We start from the raw sequence: 20,916 nt of genomic DNA, 5'->3' as shown, positions 1-20,916 counted from the left end.
GTCTGGTGCTCTTTTACTGCAGTTCTCCGCTGTTCTTCCCAGAGTTTTAATGTTTTCTTTCTGCACTGTCTGTTTATGTGGGTTCTTGGAACCAGGTCATAGGCCATTTCTGTAGCCTGTGAATCAGCCTCTTTGATCCCCGGATAATTGTTATGAGCTTTAACCCACATAACACTGCATTTCCAACCTGTGTGGTGTGTGTATGTTTGTTTTTCCACCCACCAGTAAACCCCGATGGTAGGAGGTTTGTTCATTATTGCCTGCCTTATCCTGTATCTGAATCCATTGCTAATTCTGCTGGGTTATTGGAACACCAGCCAGATAGTCTATACCGCATAGTATGGATGAGGTTACAGTTTTGATCGTATACCAGAGTTGTGCATCACGTTGAGAATTAATTTTGTTTTAGTAAGTGTATATCTGGAAAAGTCTATTAGTTTGATATTCCTTTTCAATCGGACTTAAACTTGTATTGTCTCCAAGGTAATGGTGGCATAGTATGTGGACTTGTAAATAATCAATAACATGTGAAGGGCCTATATCGATTTTTGGATGACCATGTGCCTTATAGCAATCTATCTTCTCTTGTATTTTCAAATCTATACACATCTCTCCTGCCATGACACATGCAGCATTAAATGATAACTTGCGGTATCCCTTGATCAAATTAAAACAAAAACAGTTCTTATACAGCATTCATTATTAAACTGTCTGCTGGAGGTTGTGGCCGGCTGAGAGTCACTTGAATAGAATAAGTTGTTGCATACAAAAAAAAAAAAAAAAAAAAAAAAATAAGCCAACAAAATTAATTAAAAGTATTAGCGTTTCCCAATATAAAATGAAACATTAAACTGCTCCCCGAGCTCTCTGCGATACTCCAGTGCACTATTTGCACAACCAACAGGGGAATTAAGTTTTACAATCAAACAAGCTCTCAATATTCGAGTAATTCACAAAAAGAGAATTTGAACTTCTGAAAGAATGGGACAAAGCCAAAAAATTGAAAAGGTCTTTCTTCACACAGGAATTACTCAGTTATAGCGCTCATCAGAGCCATCTCTAACAAGGGAGCAATTAAATTAGATAAATTTGCACCGAAGAAGTAAAATAGCACCCTTGAAATGATCATTAAAGCCTTGCATCATAATCCCCAGTATATTTTGACAGAATGCGATAGAGCAAATTGGGATGCTTTGTTGCCAAACCACTCTGTATGTTGCGTGTGTGTGTGTGTATGTGTTGAGTGTTTTGTGAGGTAATTAGCTGATTGATAACTAAAATGTACTAAACTGTGATGAATTAATTAACGATTGAATTAATCTATATGCACTTGTATTGCTTAAAATGCTAAAAAAAAACTATTAAAGGTGAATTTGGTTTGACTCTTGAACAGAGAAATCGAGTTCCATCCATCGATTGTAGTTTTGGTACGATATCAAACTTAAAAATCCGGTAACAGTTGAATTGTGTACTAACTACTAACTACTAAAACCTTTATTGCGTTTAGAAATAGTCGTTTATATTGTTCTATTGGAAGATTGTTCCCAGATTAAATATAATAACTAGTATGTAATTTCGGATTGTACGAATGGCTTTTGTTCGAGTTAAAAGAAGACCCGAGGAAGATCCGATCGACGTTCTTCTCCTAGCTGCCAAGAGGTTAAAAACCGAAGATGAAGAACCCCTGACAAACGTGTTCAGATTTCTTACAACAGTTGAAAAGGTGAAATCTCATAAAGTTATTTTCATTTAATTGTGTAGATATTATCAGATAAATTAGCCATCTTCGATTTCGAAAATTCGAATTCACACAACTAAGTGTAAACAATTTCTATTATCAAATTAAACTAGAATAATTCGTAGGTCTGCGAATGATGAACCTGTAGTCTAGTCTGCGATCCTGGTCTGCATATCTTCGATGGTTCGGTCTGACACACGTTTCTGTATTAACTGTCTGCAACTCAAACAAAACAATAACCAACCCAAAGGACGGAAAATGGACATACTTAAAAAAGGAGAGAAAATTCGAAGGTGGGGTTGAGATGGGAAGTTAGTGCCAAAGTGGATCAAAGTCACGATAGCTCAAGTGGTAGAGTAGCGGCGTATCAAGCCGAAGGTCGTGGGTTCGAATGCTGCTCGTGACACTGACTTTTTTATCTCAACTTAAAACCATAATTAATGGAATACTTAAAAACTTTTTTGATATTATTCAATATATTTGGCCTTTTGACGGTTTTCATTATTCATCTAATCCAACCGTAACCATCCCTAAGTGATCCCGGTGGTGTCAGTTGCAATTTCACAACTTGACGATTTTGACTATATCTTCGATACCGTTGACCTCACCAATTGTTCTAATAACTTGACATGAACAATGAAAACTGTAGAAAGACCAAGTATATTGAATATACCAAAAAAAGTATATATGAACACAACACATTTAATATAAGGAATCTTATGAACAGTATAAAAAGAAAACATAAAACTAATACACATTACTTTGTTTTAAACAGTACACAAGCACAATAAAAAACACAAATTGATGACACAATAACGAAAAAATCCTAGCTTTCAACCTACAAAGAAGCAGTCAGAACAACGATAAAACCGGCACATCTCTTTCGCAAACTTAGCAAAGCTGACCATGAAAATAATACAGAAAACCATCACTGAATATGGTGAAATGCAGAAACAGACCAAACTTTCGAGGATGGTCAGACCAAGGTGATCAGAAATAACCAAACTAAATTGAATAAATAATTGGTTGGGCAGTCTTAATTTTTTGGAAAATTTTGTGGGTTTAAGTCTGACATTTAAGATTATTATTATTCTGTGGTATTTAGTGACAGTTAATTAATGATTATTTAGAGATCATGAGATGCAGTCTAGTGTGATGTAGATTTAGAAAAACATTTTCTTTATTATGCCAATGTTTTGATCTTTATTCAGATCATCTTCAGGGCCTGAATTTCTATCATTGTATAAATTCATTTTCACATCTTACATGTTTGTATAATTTAAACAATGTTTATAAATCCCAGGCCCTGATAGAAATTCATTTTCACATCTTACATGAATTTGTATAATTAAAAAATGTTTTTAAATCCCAGATCCCGAAGATAATTTCAGTAAAGAAGTAACAGTAAAGTTTATGTAGGCACGATAAAGAAAATGTTTTTCTAAACCTACATCACACCAGACTGCATCTCACGATCTCTAAATAATCATTATTATTAGTTGCACATTATTATAAGTGAAAATAAATTGAATTTTTTTATTGAGAAACATTGCTCAATGTGTAAAGTAAGGGCTTAACATTCAACTCCTGTTGGGGGTCAAACCACCATACAATAAATTTTTCTTATTCTCAGTTAAAATTTCATGGGTTATGCCCAGGATTTGAGCCCAGAACTGATAGTGTGGCAAATAAAAGAGAGACACCTTATCCATTCGGCGACAGCAGACCTCTAAATCTGTGATTAATTATAATTTCAGATGCTAATAATCAATTACTGAAATCAAGAAATGTTTCAATTAGTTTAGAGTTACTTGTAGTAAGTTAAGTTAGTTTAGAAAAATACCTTTTTCCCTTTTTTTTGTCGACATTTTGTCCTTTATTTAGGTCATCTTCAGAGCATGAAGTGTGGTGCTCGTCTTGTGGTGTATTGTGATTTTTTTTTTTTTTTACACAGGTCAGCAAAAAAGTGAAAAAAAATATTAAACAACCGATCACTTCAAACCGGTAAAAAAAAAAAAAAATGTTTATTAATTGATAAGGGTAACAGGAATTTTCTATCTACTGTGGTAGTTGCACAGTGGAAAGCCTAGGTCCAAATTGAGGAAAGTGCTCAGGTACCTTCTAAAATTGCAGTACTGCAACTGACATTGTGATGTCTAACTTTTCTTGACAGAGACAGCAAATCTATGTGATATTAATATCGGGTTGTCCGGAAAATAATGCAGGATTTTAAGTTTTCATTAAAAAAAATCTATATAAAATATTCTGTTTACGTTTACAGGATTACTCATTTGTATGAATGNTTTGATTAAAGAACATTGCTTTAAAGTAACTAGTTTCTTTTTTTTTGTTTAATACCAAAATCCTGCATTATTTTCCGGACAACCCAATACATTTTCTTGAGTGCTAAGTGCCCCTGACGATCTGCAATAAGTGTTTGCTGAGCAAGACTTATACTTTTATGTTTTCTGGTCCAATGGGTGTGGGTGCTGTTCCTTGTTTATTCACTTGTGGGCAGAAGAAGACAATACACTGTACTTACTCAATTTTATTTAAGCATGCTTTTCATTCAGACCTTTGTTGGGAGGTGTTTTCTACCTTTTTTCTAACACCAAAATGGATTTATACGAGGCCTTTTCAAAAACTAAAAGATTTTTTTTAAACTAACCCAATTTCTTTTTCTTCAATGACTCTACCAGTTGTTAAGTGCAGTTTAGTGCAGACTTAGTTCAAATAAATAAATCTTTGAAGAGTTGTTATGAAAAAGTTATTTAAATCCATCCTTCATTTTGACTGTCACTCTCCTGGACCAATTTTATGACAGTTCAGTGTTGTTTTTAAGATGTGTAATAAAGTGTAGTAAATGTAGCACATAAGGATATTAAAAATTGTGTATTGATTATTTGCTAATAAAAATATTGATATTGATGCAAGGAAAAATAATGATACTTTGGGAGATTTCTATATGTTGTTTCCTGGATAAACCCAAAATTTGGTCGTTATCAATCATTTTAGCCTACCTAAACTCACTGGAGGGCAAATGGAGGATTGACAGAGTATGATCGGTGATGACCAAATTTCACAATGATACTTATTAAACATAAAATATGAATATAGTGTTTTAAATTGATTTTGGAGAACCATTGCATTAGGTTGTTACAAAAAATCTTTGTACATGATGATATTATTAAATTCTCAATAAAATACTAATCCTATATAAAATCCTTGTGTTATATATAAAAATGCATTTGCTATTATACATCGCTGTTTCTGTGACTATTGAAAAAAAAAAAAAACACAAAAAAAAAACGACAAAATGGAAAGGTGGCAACTGAAGCATATGTATGCAATGGATGGTGGAAGAGCATAATATGACAGCATTTAGATCGATTTTGGCAACATTGGCCTTCAAGGTGAGCCCCGTCTTAGTTCAGGAATTAATTGTGCTGAATTACTCCTATAAGCCATAATTATAACAATATATTATCAGCCGCAATTTTTGCTTCATACGCTACTGTTAAAAAAATTGATTCAACTGCTGGATATTGAGTTTTAAAAGCTGAATACACTGGTTTGATAACATGAATAAAACACAAAACAAGACTACACTCCTGTATTGTAGTTTTGCATTAAAAAACGCAAACTTTACCAGTACCTTGTTTGTCTCTGGTAGTGAACCATATGGCTATGATTTTTCTAATCTATAGGACAAAAACTAAAAGGTGTGGGATTATAAGAAGGCAAATGCTAGGAAAAATGGTTGACAATATAGCCCATATTTTGGAGGAGAAAAAAAGTCTTGCATGTGCTTGATATAGATTTTTAAATGACAAGTTTTTGTGCATATGGAATTTGTATCAACCTGTTTAATTAATTCAAAATTCAACATTTAATTTAAATTATAGTGACATTACTACAAAATAATAATAAAGAATATTTCAACCATTTTCAGAATATCAGGGACCTACATATATAAAAAGCAAAATGTCTACAGGAAAGCATAAATTTCAAAATAAGGAGGCTGTGCACCGAATAAATTACCTATACCAAGCCGCTGAGCATGCTCGGAGAATGGGAAGTAAGGATGGAAAGAAGTTAATGTATTTGTACGGCGTGCTTTTGAAAAAGGTCTCCGAGAAGACACAGACAAAATTGGATTACAATCTGAAGCGAACAATTTGCAAAGGCTGCAGTGCTATCTTGGTCCCTGGGGACACGGCAGTCGTCCGTGTCGCCAAAAAACCAAACCAACAGATCATCTGGATATGTAATACCTGCGGTACATATCGTGTTTTTGGGACGAGACCCGATTACGAATTATGGGAAGATAAGCCACTTGCAATTGTTGAAACGATAAAATGTCACGAAACACCAAAACAAGAAAGTCAGAATCCAGCAATACAGAACTAGTTGAAGATCAATTTAATTTAATTTTTCAATTGGAAAATACATTGTTTAAAATGTGAATAAAATTCAGTGCCAGTTTGCTATTTATTTGTTATAAAAAAACAACATATATTTGATAATAGTATATAATTAAGTAATGGAAAATAAAACAAAAATAAAATAAATGCTTGACTATTAGTTATTTTGTAAATATTATGGACTCACAGAACTTGTTTTAATCACTAATTACGTATTATGTTTTTTAAAGCTTGACAAACATGATTTAAAAATGGAACAACTATTACTAATACAATAAAGTTGTTTAAAAAAGTGTCTTCATCAGTACCCTTCATTATGTCAGTAATTTTAGAAAAAAAGATTTTGAACAATTTTAGGTTTGTATGAAATCAATGTAGCTGATTGTCCTTTTTTTCCTTTCTAAATTGAGATCTACTTAGCCTGCTAAGAAGAAATGCAGTATTTACTGATTTGATATTTTTGAGAAATTGAGCTTTGAAGTTTTTCTTGCTGAGTGGCCACAGTTGTTAAGTTGCCATATGTTTTAAAGTTTTTGACCTAGGACTCTTTAACTTCTCTTCTTTATAACCCTGAAAGCCTTTTCTTATTATTATTTATCGATTCACTATTATCTTATGGTTTTTGATTATTTTTGTACATTATTTATGTGTATTGTTGAGTATGTAGTTTTTTATTTACTATTTATCAGTTAGTTATTTTTGACTATGTTCATATAATTTGTATATATATGTATTGTCTCTGAATAAAGGTATATTGATTGATCGAGATCTCTGGTGTGATGGACCTATCATTTGGTCATCTATCAACCCGGTTTATCATTAGTTGATTCTGTCATACCTATTTTAGAATTTGGCCATTACCTATGTTCACTCGTGCAAAAATTATTAGTCTTTGAAACATTTTACACAATACACAAAGCCTGTGCCAGTTGGGGGACTACATCAGTGAGGATAGGCAGGCTAGGAAGATAGAGGACCAAACTAAAGATTCCTGTGGTCTTAATACAACAATGCATTCCTCACATTACATTAATATGTTAAAAATATAAAACTATTTTTTATATGACTAATAAGATCACAATAAATAATTCAAACAAATTAATAAAATAGTAATTTTTATTTTACTTATAGGCCAAAATGAAATTAATAACATCAAATTAGATACTGGATTATTTATTTTCTGCCCTAAATTTACATTAAATATATAAAAGTACATGAGGCAAATAAATTGTTACATATTTATTTGTAATTTAATTGTTACCGATCATCCTGGTGTCAGACAGACACACTGAAGATGATGGACTGACACAGGAAAGAACAGGATTGGTAATGACCAAGTTACAGGTTCATCACACTATAGACTAAAGAGAAATCTCACAACATATTTGTTTTGTAAAGTGTCTGTATGTACAAGATATAAATATTTTAATAACACATATGGTGTAATATGATCTCTATGAGATGTGTTTTTTCATCTTGAGTGGAGGGTCGGTTGGCTTTACGCTTGTTATCTTAAATTGGCGATGCCAAAATATATCAGCGTGACAAAAGCAGCAAGAATATGTAGGACAGGAGTGTCAGAAATGACAAAACTAAAGGATATCGGTAGACCTCAAGAAGAAATTTCACATCATATATTATTTTTTCATCATTGATATCTGAATATTCTGTTAATGTTAATTAGCAAATCTGTTCACCATTGAAATCTGGGTAAAATAAGTCTTAAAAATTAATATAATTTTTAAGAAAAGCGCAAAAAAGATCAAGATATGCTCAGGATCTTTTTGTTTTAAATATACATACTTATAAAAATATTTTTGCCAACACACTAATTATTTTCTTCTCCTCAGGATAAAGACATAAAGGAGCATTTGGAATTTGCGAAGCATTTAGTTCCCAAAAAAAAGGTCCACTTTCAAAAGCAAGATGTTTCTTCTATTACTGAAAAACTCAAAGCGGAAAATAAGTTATTTTCTCATGACAATAGGCTAAAGGTGAGTTGGATTATCCCATTATTGTTATTTTTAATTGAGAGGAAAAATAATCAACAGGTGGGGGAAAAAATAAGAAAATCATTAATATTTTTTTATTAAATTAAAATACAAACTTTTTAAAGGATCAATTTATATATATAAGTATAATTAGTGAAATGTATATAATGTGCATTTTATCTAACATCAGTGGTACAAATTTTACTGACATTTCTAAATTTTAATGAATTTAACTAGTTGATTTGCTTTTATATATTTTTTACTTGCACATAGTTCCATATTTACAAATTAAACTAGGAATATCTATGAATGAGTTAAATTAAAAAACAAACAAACATGTTACATAAATGTAAATAAACAAAACAAAGTTTAAACTATGAGGCTGATATGTGTCATTTTTAAAAATTCTATTTTATTCATTATTTTATTTTATCATATATCTATATATATATATATTTTGTTTTTAGAAAAAGTATAAATAAATTCTGTCTTTAATTTATTCTTAAATCTTATTTAGATAATTTTTTTAAATAACCTATTTAATTTATAAAGTCTATCAATCAGCTTTGAAAAGTAACAGCACACTTTTGCAAAGTGTTTTTTTCACCTGAAAAAAGTCAGTTGTTCCCACTTATTCATAAATAGCAGTTCAGTACAGGCTTTTAGGTTGCTCTAAAAGGCATTTAAATATTATGATAACTATATTTGCCTTAAGTCTCATTTGTGGAAATTTTTTGGGGGGGTTAGGAGAGAATACATTAATATTCTTTATTAGCATAGAATACTTATGCAATCTTGGTCTACTCAATTTTAACACTATTCTGTGCCCAGAAGTTCATAAGTTGTACATTCAATTAATCCCAAAAACGAATTTTATACGTCTTGTTTTATTATTTTTAATGTTAATTATCAAATTATGAATAATTATGTAAAACGTTTAAAAGTGGCTTTATTGATGTGTTTCATGGCACATTGAGCAAAAGTATTTTTTATCTTTCTTGCAATTAATATAATTCATCACAAGATCTTAATTTTTTACCCTGTTGTACACTTAAATTTAAATTTAGCACGATACAAATAGAATTTTTAATATGTACACTATTATACTTTTACATCAGTACTGAAAAAATGAAACTTTAAAATTCAATTTTTATTTTAACATTCTATTTAAACATTTTCATATTGTCTATGTTTGTGTGTTAATATAGTATTTAATTTTTTTGTTTAAACCTTTCTAACTTACAATTTTTATAATTAGGTTGTGAACTGCTTTAGAGCTATTCCTCATGATGAGGAACAGGGCGAGTCTGACCAGAGAAAGGCTTATACTATAGTTGACATAGAAAGTATTCCTTTCAAATGTGAGGAATCCAAGGACTCAAGTAGTTCGGTAACAAGTCGTTTTGTACCTAAATTTGAAGAGATATTTTTAATACAGTATTAAGTTATAATTTTCAATTTCAGAATGCTTCATCATCAACTACAGAACAGTACCTTTACGACCTTTACTACACAACCGCTCCTGGCGATTTTAACGATTTACAATTAGAGCATACTTTAAGGTGCATAAGTATTTTTAAAATATAAAAATTAATTATTATTTGTTCATGTTTGAATTTATATTATTTTTTCAATTAAACCTAACAAATGTTTGTAGTGCTCATGAAGTTGATGAAAAATTGCTATTTGGTGATTATATTGCGGATAAAGAAGAAGAGGATAATAATCAAATGGATGATGAAGATGATTCCAATGATGAAAATAATTGGAGAAATGAATACCCTGAAGATGAAAACTCAAGGTAACAATTTAACCAATATTAGGTTTGTTCAAACACACAATCACAAACTAGTTGCCAAGTATTTCGTAATTTATTGACTACGCACGTCCAGAACATCAACTGATCATGTATTTATTCTGTTGGAACACTTTTTTCCAATCATGGATTCCTACAGTTAAATGACAGTTTGTAAGGTTGTAAACATTGGAAAGTTTTGAATTGTAAAGGAATTTTTCTTTATATATTTGCGCATTGTGTTTATTATTTTGTAATGAGAACAGATGTGGAAGACCTGAGTGATTTTGATAAACTATTTATCTGAATCCTACGTCAGTGGTACAATGGTTCAAATTTTATTTAGCATAATTGAAGAATATTCCAAATTTTACTTTATTATGTTATCTTAGTAACATAAACAAATCAACCAAATATAATTCTTTTGAAATAATTAGCATCTTATTTGAGGTCTCATTTCCAAAACTTCTTGATACATTTTTACTTTGCCTTTCATAAAAAAATATGTTCATGAAGTAGCTGGGGTTGTGGAAGGAAATAGAGGCCTCATTTGTAACACAAAAATAGTCAATATCAGTCCTCTTTCTGATTTTATGAGTGTCTGTAGTTTTTCTGTTCAATTTCCTTTCAAAATATGTACTAGAGTGAAAACAATGTCGTATTAAAAAGAAATTATTCAGTTATATTAGTCAGGCGATGTCTCTGACAACATCCTGCATACTTTAATATTTTCAGAATATATTTGAGGATATTTATATAAATTCGGCCTCTAGGTAAAAGTAAGAACTGTACTTTTTGAAAAGAGTGAAAACATAAAGAAACATCTGTGCATGTCTGATTGCCTTTCTATAGCCAAAGGCTCAGACTGTTTTGACAATCATAAACTGGTTTCAAACTTGGCCTGACACTGTGGTTTGACAGTTTGAGTTTTTATTATTGAGTTATTATTTGTTTAGCATTGATGAAGATGATATGCTATGCGCTGTTAAGAAAATAAAACACCTAAATTTGAGTAAGTTCCCTAATTAAAAGTGGTTAATATGGTTCATTATTTAATCATATATGATGTTTTAGATGGTGAATATTCAAGTGATTTGTCGACTGATGACTTTGATGATGATTTAATTTATGGTGTGGAAGACTATGGTAATTACTATTATGATTCATCAGGAGAAGATTGATTCCACACCTGCTTCAACTCACGCTAGAAAGGCTCCTGTGATGTACAATTACTTCTCCCTTTTAAGTACTTTGGTGCGATTGTGTCTTCGTATGGTTCTACCCCAGACTTGGCCATATCATCTCTAACCTGAAAATGTTGACATTTAAAAAACAAAAACAAACTCATGTTAAAAAAAAGAAAGTTTTTTTTCTATATTAACTTTTTCAACAGCATGGAGAACTCTTAAGAGATTGAGTCCTGCTAACTTTTTCAGTTCTTCCATCGACCATTGTCCCGATGCAATCAATTCAGCAAATAATGCAGGATATGTAGATACATCCTCCAACCCTTTAGGTGTACTGTAAAAATAATTGTTTTAATAAAATAAAATACAATTTTTATAAATTTATTTTGTACAAATTAATTCCATCATAGCCAGCGCCGAGGCCTACACTGTCTACACCTGCCACCTCTCTTATGTGATTTATGTGTGCTGTAAAAATTTATGATTTAAATTGAAACAGCTAAATTCACCAGAAATGTTCACTAATATTATATTATTTACCAGCTGCATCGGCTATTGTAGCGGTGTCTTTACAAGTTAAGAACTGTGAGTAAAAATTCACCATCACAAGCCCTCCATTGAGACCCTGAAGGCAAATTATTTAAGTCAAATAACTAATGAAAATAATGTGTTTATACTGAAACTTGAAAAACATACCAGTTTGGCAAGAATGTGGTCAGGCACATTGCGAGTGCTATTGCAAAGTGCTCTTGCTGATGAATGCGAGAATATCACCGGGGCTTTACTTACCTCAAGTGCAGCCTTCATGGTTTTCACGGAAACGTGTGACAAATCGACAAGCATACCAAGCCTGTTCATTTCTTTCACAATTATCTGTTTATCTAGAAGAGTATGTGACTTGCTTAAAGTTATCAATGTATTAAAAAAATTAAAAATTTATTTAAAAAAAAAAAAAAAAAAAAAAAACAACAGAAAATAGCAAAAAAACAAAAGTTAGGCATTACTTTGCCAAAATTTGTAAGACCTCCATGTTCAGACTTTCTTCCTGGAATATCTACAAGTGAAGAGTCTGCCCTGAAAAGTACAAAATATAAAACATTAATTTAATTAAAATAATATGAAATATTAAAGAAATATAAATTTGTACCATTGTGTATTACAAGTGGATGTGAGGGTCAAATATCTGACCCCAAGAGTGTACAAAGTCCTTAGTACAGGTAGACTATTTGCTAAAGAATGACCTCCCTCAACTCCTATCAGACTGCAAAGTTGATTCTTTTCATGTGCAACTGTTATTTCTGTAAAACAGTTTTGATTATCAATTATGACTATTATAATATTAATGCAGATGTTTTAGTTGATACTAGTTAACCAAAGTAATGATTTAAATTGTGTTGCAATTTTTATGTAAAGTGTGGTTGAGATGAAAGCCAGTCATCATGGGTTCGAGTCTTGCCCGTATCACTAATTTTTCATCTGACTACAATTTACATAAAAATTATAAAATACATGTTATAACCATTCGCCCTTTGCTCTCTTGACTCTAGGCCGGTAAGTCCAACTTGGCTTTGACAGTGCTAGTCCTCCAACTCCAACTCTCTTGTTATATTTTTCTATATTGAAAAGAAGGGCAGAAGGAGAAAGAAGATAATAAAATTATCATCTCACTCTCTGGTTAATGGAAAGCAAGTTTCTAAGCTGTAAATACTTGTTACCTTTATGTGTTATAACTGAATTATTTAGTAAATAAAGTATTATTATTAATTATTCGGAGATCGTGAGATGCGGTCTGGTCTCACGATCTCCAAATAATCTTTAACTAATGGTCACTAAACACCACTTATTATTATTATTAATTTTTAAGGGCGTTTTAATGGCTAAGGTCATTTCATGCCCTAACATCCAAACCTATCTTAGGTTAGCTATATATCTTCTGAGTGCTATAAAGCTCTGACTCCAAACATTCACTCGTAATCTAATTTATCCTATTGCCATCCAAACTTTAATTTTTCTTTTTAAAATTCTTAATTCGGAAAGCCAAATGTATGCAAAATTCCCATTTTAAATTGCATACAATTTAATAAAATTATAAAATTTATTTGTTTCTTTTTTTAATTAGAATTGTGAATTTTTGTTCCATAATTTAAAAATTCCCCGTAGGCTTGTATGGCTAATAATAATAATAATAATGGAGTCAGACTAGCAACAGTCTCAGCATGAGTATAGGCTCATCCTTATCCTTTTATTCTTCCATTCCAATATGATAACTAATTTTTTTTTTTTTTTTTGAGGGAGCTATTTTTCTTATTTAAATTGCGATTTTGGGCATTGCAGTTTATTCCCCTGCAATTTGTATTTTCTTCCATTTCATTTTTCTGCTCCGGTAGCCTCAAAAATCTCTGAAAAAAGAAATCTTGCACGCACAACTCTTATTCAAACATTATCAGGCATTCAATGGTATAACAATTTGGGAAAAGGCCTAAATCTCATTATAAATTCCAATAAATTTGAGAAAGCTGAAAAGTGCTCTTCGAAAGAAACACTGGGTACACAGTAACTCTTGTAAATCACTCGAAAAGTTGAGTTTTGCCTAAAGGGTTGTAAAGTGGGACAGTTGACACCACTTATTATTATTATTAAAGTTGGGATGCCATTATAAAGTTTTGTTGAAAAAAGTCCAAAAGTAGAAGAATAGACAAACTGTAGGTCATTTTGGCCAGGGTAGTGTCAAATGTTGGAATTATGTGCAATGTTGGCTTAAAATAGTAAGCCAACAAAGCGTTTAGTAGTTATGTGGTGTAATTGCCAGTAATATTTTTTTCCACATAAGTCAAAGGGATTTCTCCCTTTACCACTTAAACTTCCATCTATTGTACCAATCTCTGCTAAGGACTGTGGAAAATTTTTGTTTCTTTTATGTAGTAAAGAAGAAAAAAAAGTATGGTATCAAGTTAGTCTTTTCATAGCAGTTATGAGACAATTTCATCGGGTATGTTCCTTAGGCACCTTTATGCTCATACTAGAACCGTTAGAATCATCCAGGATTGTCTTTTTGTTTTATTTTTCAAATTAGCTCTCTTTTCAATAATTATGTTGAATTATTTTATAGTAAGATGTGTTGAGAGCTATTGTGTTGACAGCGCCTATGTTAGATTATTCTGCTAGCCTTTGAGTGTTAGTTGTAGTTTTTATTTGATTGAATATTCCAGTAAGCCATTTGTACCTTTTTTTACTGTTTTATTCACAAATTCAAATTTTATAGGTAGATATAAATTGATTGTCAAACAACTAATTTAATGATTATAAATTTATTTCTCGCTAAACGGCGTTGTGGTCCTACACTTTCGCAGCACGTCCAAGTCTTGCAGGTTTAGTATATTGTACGAAAAAACCACAGCTAAACAAAATTATTTGCCTATACATTATATTTACACAGAATAATTCAGTAAGTACACATGTTTAGGGCAAGAAAGGGTACTTTTTTAAATATGTTCAACATGCTTTCGATGGTACGTGACGTGATGGTAAATTTGATCTGCTCTGTTCTTGAATAATGATTAGTTGTGATCTTTCCAAACGAGTTAGACGCTAAGACATGCGTATTCTGCGAGTGATGTACCCGGTTTCTTGTTTCTCTTTATTGCTAATCATGCTAAATGTATCTTATGGCGAAATTTGTTATTCTAGGTAGGTATTTAAGGAATTCTAGCGAGCAGATAACTTGACACGACAATTGTATACTAGTTTCCACATATGGTGTGGTCAGGATAATTGACGTTTCGTGAGTTGTCTAGATGATTTCTGTGGTATCATTGTCAAGATCCTGCTGGATCCAACTCAAAGAAGGAATTTTCTTCAATGAATATCTGTCGTTTTAACAAACCACGATTGTTATGCTTTGCTAAGAAAGAAGAGTCTCAGCCTGAATGTGAGAGTTACACACCCTGTAAAGTTTTCTCTTCAGGGTACCTCATTTTAAAGGAATCAAATCTCTGATACCGAAAAGTGGCTCGTATTCATCAGAATTCTTAGGAGTCAGAATCACACACTAGAAATTAAGGTTGCTGAAGCAAGACGTCATCAGGATCTGTTTGAAAAGGAACATTTTCTGATAAAATTTTGAAGAGTGATTCTTTAAGGAAAATCAGTTTCAGTTTTGAATATTGAATTCGGCGGCTCTACAGCTAAATATTTTTTGAAAAAAAAAATGATTTGTGGTTTTATAAAGAATTTTAGAATTACCTTTAGCTGAAGTGCAAAATGTGAGTGGAGGGCTGTATTTTTCAGTTAGTCTTCTAATCACATCAATTTGCTCCAATGTGAGCTGGACAGCATCCTTGAATTGAGATTCACAGGGAACATAGGCAGCCCAAAACTAAAATTAAAAAAATATTCGTTTATTCAAAAAAAAAAAAAAAAAAAAAGCAAACAACAGGAAAATAAGAGAAATTTACTTTGTGCAGAATAAGACATAAAATGCATAAAAAAGCTTATTGAAATAAAAATAATACAATAAGGCTTAATGAATTAACACAGTAAGTAGACATTTTTAAGGCAAGTTAAGGGTTGAAAGTTATGGTGGTGTATACAAATTATAAAAAGGTGTGAACATGTAGTAGAAGTCTGGACTAGCCAGGCTTTATTGACTTGTTGGTCTTGACAAATACCAGACCCAGCCCAAACTTAGACTTTAAGTTGGAAGCTCATAAGAGAACAATCAATTGACGCAGGTATTTGATCTTATGTGTTTCGTTTTAGTTCAACCTGTGTTTGCGTTTTATGAAGAAAATGAACGTATTGATACTGTGCCCTCCACTGCTTTTCTAATTTCCAAATATTTTATTGATCTCATTTTTAAATTAGTATATGCAAATTATTGAAAAGTTTACAAATTTTTTATCACCTGGTGATCAGGGTCAGTTTTAAGACATTGAAACTTCGGATATTTAAAGTCCTACAGGACTAGCCTATTCTATATTATTTAAGTACCATTTTTTATCCTCAAATTCTTTACAACCTACTAAGCAGGGTCATTTTTAGCATAGTTGGTTATTTTTATGCACTACCCGACTAGCTTATTCTATATGATTTTAATACCATTTTTTTGTCCTCGTATTCTTCATTATTTCCCATTACTTTATTGCTTCTTGACTGTCTAAAAGTTATATACGTGCTCCTTTTGATTATTATAATTATTATATAATCCTTTTGATCTTTTCTTGTTTGCTTAAAAGTAATGCCTAGGTCATTTGGGATTGTGCAGATTTAGCATTGGAACGAAACGCAAAAGGGTCATTTAACAACCACCTTCCCCAAAGAAGACCCAGGGGATCAACAAATAAGTAAAGAGAAAGTAGAGATTTTGTAATAGACGTGTCTTTTTTGTTCAGAAGCCCTAAAACCGTCCGTGGCGGGACAGAGGGCATCAATCAAAACGGGGACCCTTTTCGCCAGAGAGGATGTTCTATTAATTGGAACGGTCTTTCCACTTTCTACATCGTCTGGTTGAGTTGTTACCTACGTGACTTCACGTGAGCCAATTTTTTATTCACGAGTGCTTTGTTTAAGCCGACTTGTGTGAACAGAGCACGCGTTTCTTACCTAATATTTTATCCTTAGTTTTTATTGCTGAATCAAATGCTTAAATAACTTAAAAAATAAGAAAACCGTATGGATTTTGAAAATAGTTATTTGGCCGGAATAGAATCAATATAACTTTGCAGTTTTGTAGCAATAATATAGGATTCATCATTATATCATCATTATTATCACAGTAACATATATACATTTTCTTATCAGCTCTCTGATGGTTCTTGGAATTAGAGTTTGTCGATCGATTATTGCTAAGTCTTGAGGTCATGATCGTTGAACAAATCACGTAGCTATATAGTATAGTATCATTTCTAACCTCTGCTATCTCTGAAATATCTAAATACCTATAGTATTAGTTGCTTTACCTGCGTGTATATATACACTGCCCGTAAAAAAATCGACCATCTGGTTTTAGCACGAAAAAAAGAGTGATCGGGGTTTTTCCTTGAGCGCGTAAAAAAACCACGTTTTTTGCCCAAAAATCCCGAATAATTCGACAACGGTTGAGAAATCGGGAAAAGTGGAATGTGATCCATAGAATGCTTATTAAAATTTCTTATCAATTGCTATAGGGCGCCGACGATTTTTTGAATTTACTGTTGAATGACTGAAGTTAGGAAAACCTTTAAAAAAGCCATTTTGTTTAGCGTAAATTTTTTTTTATATAAAAAATGAGACACCGCAGGTCTGTGACTTAAAGTCTGAGAAAATGTGCATTTCCAAAGTTGGCTATTTTTTCGTGCAAAAACAAGGCAGTCGATTTTTTATGATGGCCTGTGTAGATCTGAATATTAAGAGTGGAGAATCAGTATACAGATTCAAATGATTGTAGTATACAGGGTGTCCAAGCTAATGCGCCCAACCATTTTTTTTTCTTTGCGGTCCTAGATAGGAAAAAAAGCATGAATTGAGACTCCCCTTAATTTTTCTTGTAGTTTGTTCAATTCAATTAAACTAATTCTACACAATTATGCAATCAAAACATTTTCATCGCTGAGGGTCACTCAGATAACAAAGGACTTGTCCCAACAAGAGTCTGGATACGAAAAATAAACAGCGTTAGTTCCTACATTTCTTTGATTTGCTATTAAACCTTTTTATTCCCAGATAACAATAGTTATGATTAATTAATTAATTAATCCGCTGTGGCCGGTCCCAACCCCGGTTGAGAAAGGAGGTGGGATTTGAACTGCAACCAAAATATTTCGGTGAATGAGTCTTTGGTAAGATCAGGTATTGGTCGAGAAGAAAAAACGATACAAAATACGAAATTTATAGGATTTGGCAGGAAATTTAGTAAGCTTTCAGAATTTTTTGGACTTTGGATGATTTTCCACTCCTCTTCAAAATATTTGCAGTAGAAGGCAAAATAAAGTGGTTTCGATCTAAGGAAATATAGCGTATTCCGGCTATTTTCAAAAAATCATATCTCCGGTTCTATTGGACCGATTTTAATAAATCAGTGCTCATTTTTCTAGCCAAAAAATCTAATTTCAAAGCAAAATGTGAAAAATGGGGGTTCTCATTTAAAATTAAGAATTTGAATTCAACTTATGTCGAATCGAGGTTAAAAAAAAAATCGACCTTACATGAACAAACTACTTGAAAAATGAAGGGGTGTCTCAATTCATACTTTTTCCCGATCTAGAACAGCAAAAAAAAAACAGGGTGGGCACAATAGCTTAGACACCCTGTATATTCTTAAATATACTTAACAGCGTTATATACGAATTTTCTTTTGTAGATAAATTTTGCTGTAAGGTTTATTTACAATTTTCAGCAGAAGCAACCGTCTAATAAACAATAATTGTATAACCAACATATTACAGATTTGTATCAAGTATTCTAAGATCTAAAGATATCCTTAGAAGACTATATGTACTGAGCGAATCATAATGAGCCATTTTTGTCAGATGAAACCATTTTGCTTAACGACTGTACAGCCGTTTGTTTTAACGTAGTTTCCAACTATCTAAATGCCCTGTTAAAGTTTTTGAATGGTGGTTAACCACAGGCTCATTAATAACTAGTTCAATTTAGATAGCACGAGATTTACAGTTTATATGTTGCAATTAAATAGCTGGAAGTTGTTACGGGGGGGGGGTTACAACATTGCTGGTCTGTCTTTCCTCCTAAGAGACGGATTTTACGGCGGGTTTTGGGTTGCAAAACGGTATAAATCTTGGTATAAATTTACGTTTATTTTGTAACAAATACTTAAATACAAATGCTATCAAATTTTTACATACGTAATATTTGAAACTCAAAATGGTTAAATACAGCAGCAGGACCTCAACACTTTGCTCATATCACAAATTAAAAAATGTGTTTAAAAAAATTGTTTGTTAAAAAAAAAAAAACAATTTTTCCAGACTTTTTGGTATAAAAATGTATTATCCGGCTACAGGAAATGCTATAAATAATTAAAAAATGAACATTTATGGCGTTTGGAGGAATTATTCCTCACCCATAATAAATTTGCCAAAATTTGCATTGTAAAATAATTTATATGGATTTAAATGGAATAATAAATTATTCAAAATTAAGACTGAATTATTAATGAAGAAAGATTAATATTCATTAATAAACAATAATTATCACAGTTCCTTTCTGGGGGTGACCCCATACACAAGGGATTTTATCTGGTCTTGACTACTTTAAAAAAAAATTGTGGACGAGCTATGAAAATAAATAATTAAAAAAACATTGTTCAAAAGTGAATTTTACAACAACAAAAACGATTTGCAAGCTAGAATATGTCTGTTATATAAAAGAGGGAGTTTTCAGGTTTTCTCCTTTCCTGATAAGTACGATTTGTTGTTGAAAAGTTGCACTTTTCTTAAGTTTTGGTTACAATGTTATTAGTTTTTAAATAATAACAGCAACAAACAATGCTTATTTTGAACTAATGAGTTTGTAAAATTCAAACAGGAACGTAATAAGAGAGTAAATAATTGAAACGTGAAATTCAAGGAAACGTTATACATTTTTTCAAATTAATATTTTTAAATTCAACTTTAAATTCAAAACAATGAAAAAGTTAAAATAAGTACATAATTTTTTTCCAAGAGTTTTGATCACAGTGGTACAGAAAAGGAGGCCAATTTTTCCATTAGATAAGGATGAGGCAGTGGTGCCCTTAATGATAGGGCGTTTCTCAGGCAAACAGCCCTCGGTAGGCCAAATATATTTCTTTCTCCTTGATTTTTTTCCCACTAGAATCATTAAATACCGTTTTGCTTATCCATCCGCAGAATTTCTAAGCACTAGCCCGATTAAAAGTAAATAAATAAGTACATCTAAGTATATTACAAGACCAGTCGGTGGGGAATTAAAAACACAAGTTGCCCATTAAAGATTATATCGGAAAATAACCTATGACACAAGAATACGGCGAAAAGAAATTGTTAAAATATAAACCTTTTTTGAAAAGACTGGACAATTTATTTGGTATCCGGACTTCAATTTAACAGTTCAAAAAAGCACTTCAATCCTTCTTGCCCCTTGTAAAATTCAAACTATAAATCTTATTTATTGACGAAGTGGTGGAAAGTTGTTAAACCTGGGCGGTGAGTTGGCCGTCGTGAAACATGCAGAAGGCCCTTCCGCACTACGGCCCCATGGGGCACTCAGAATGAATCTGGCTCCTCTGCCTCAGCCACCGGTGTTATTCTCCTCTTGTAGAATTACTTAGAAAACGTACAAAATATTTGTTTGTTTTCAACCAATAACTTTGTCAAGAACAATATTTTAATGAAGATTAAAATAAATTCGAAAAAGTGTGTCTGAAAGGATTTCAACAACGGACGGTAGCTCGAAAATAATTCTACGTGAATATCAAAGAAAAAAATAGCACCACAAACATTTATAAGTGAACAGGAATGCCTTGAAGGTTGTGTGAATGTGATCAGTGCTGTCATCCGAGATCTTATCACTTTTCATAAGGCTTTCGGCCATCACAGCTTTCAACTTTTTCTTCCCCCTCGAGATTCTTCGCAATCACTTCACGATCCTTTTTTATATTGTACGAAAATGTTGGTTGCGTGCTGCAAATAACCGTGTTACCTCAGAGAAAAATTGGATGGGTTAAACTTTTATATTGTAAAATATATATTTTATAAAAATAGTGGAAACATGCCACATAATGTAATGTATGTTTTAAATATAAGGGAAATTGAAAGTGTCACAG

At 31.9% G+C, this 20,916-nt stretch overlaps 3 protein-coding genes across 3 annotated transcripts in view; 2 read left to right on the top strand and 1 right to left on the bottom strand.

The window, feature by feature from the left end:
- Window positions 1–1,433: 1,433 nt before the first annotated feature.
- Window positions 1,434–11,146, top strand: LOC106666796 (probable RNA polymerase II nuclear localization protein SLC7A6OS). The gene is made up of 7 exons (XM_014394250.2): window positions 1,434–1,723; window positions 8,013–8,156; window positions 9,412–9,543; window positions 9,618–9,715; window positions 9,811–9,954; window positions 10,905–10,960; window positions 11,023–11,146. Exons 1-7 carry the CDS (start codon window positions 1,589–1,591, stop codon window positions 11,127–11,129), a joined length of 816 nt encoding a protein of 271 aa, XP_014249736.1. The 5' UTR covers window positions 1,434–1,588; the 3' UTR covers window positions 11,130–11,146.
- On the top strand, window positions 2,201–6,254 carry LOC112128274 (ribonuclease P protein subunit rpr2-like). Its single transcript, XM_024230250.1, has 2 exons — window positions 2,201–2,724; window positions 5,691–6,254. The coding sequence occupies exons 1-2, from the start codon at window positions 2,676–2,678 to the stop codon at window positions 6,146–6,148; spliced, it is 507 nt and encodes a 168-aa protein (XP_024086018.1). The 5' UTR covers window positions 2,201–2,675; the 3' UTR covers window positions 6,149–6,254.
- Window positions 11,147–11,149: 3 nt separating the features above from the next.
- Window positions 11,150–20,916, bottom strand: part of LOC106666795 (dipeptidase 1) — an 87,992-nt gene continuing 78,225 nt past the window's right edge. Inside the window, exons 7-13 of the mRNA XM_024230249.1 lie at window positions 15,378–15,510; window positions 12,283–12,433; window positions 12,140–12,209; window positions 11,832–12,008; window positions 11,676–11,760; window positions 11,528–11,603; window positions 11,150–11,469 (exon numbers count right to left, since the gene is read on the bottom strand). Of these exons, the coding sequence (XP_024086017.1) occupies window positions 11,298–11,469; window positions 11,528–11,603; window positions 11,676–11,760; window positions 11,832–12,008; window positions 12,140–12,209; window positions 12,283–12,433; window positions 15,378–15,510 (864 nt within the window). The 3' untranslated portion in view covers window positions 11,150–11,297. The remainder of the gene's footprint in view (window positions 11,470–11,527; window positions 11,604–11,675; window positions 11,761–11,831; window positions 12,009–12,139; window positions 12,210–12,282; window positions 12,434–15,377; window positions 15,511–20,916) is intronic.

The sequence above is a fragment of the Cimex lectularius genome, unplaced genomic scaffold (assembly GCF_000648675.2).
Source record: "Cimex lectularius strain Harlan isolate CLEC.00 unplaced genomic scaffold, Clec_2.1 scaffold2, whole genome shotgun sequence".
In the NCBI taxonomy this organism is placed as follows: domain Eukaryota; kingdom Metazoa; phylum Arthropoda; class Insecta; order Hemiptera; family Cimicidae; genus Cimex; species Cimex lectularius.
Note: the sequence above shows the minus strand (reverse complement) of the source record. Positions and strands in the feature narration are given on the sequence as shown.

What these genes read in the sequence shown, in the direction of transcription:
- LOC106666796 (XM_014394250.2), top strand. Translation starts at nt 1,589, where the DNA reads ATGGCTTTTGTTCGAGTTAAAAGAAGACCCGAGGAAGATCCGATCGAC. An exon ending in TTCTTACAACAGTTGAAAAG is followed by an intron (nt 1,724 to 8,012) that starts GTGAAATCTCAT and finishes TCTTCTCCTCAG; the next exon opens with GATAAAGACATAAAGGAGCA. An exon ending in CCAAGGACTCAAGTAGTTCG is followed by an intron (nt 9,544 to 9,617) that starts GTAACAAGTCGT and finishes TTTCAATTTCAG; the next exon opens with AATGCTTCATCATCAACTAC.
- LOC112128274 (XM_024230250.1), top strand. Translation starts at nt 2,676, where the DNA reads ATGGTGAAATGCAGAAACAGACCAAACTTTCGAGGATGGTCAGACCAA. An exon ending in TCGAGGATGGTCAGACCAAG is followed by an intron (nt 2,725 to 5,690) that starts GTGATCAGAAAT and finishes AACCATTTTCAG; the next exon opens with AATATCAGGGACCTACATAT.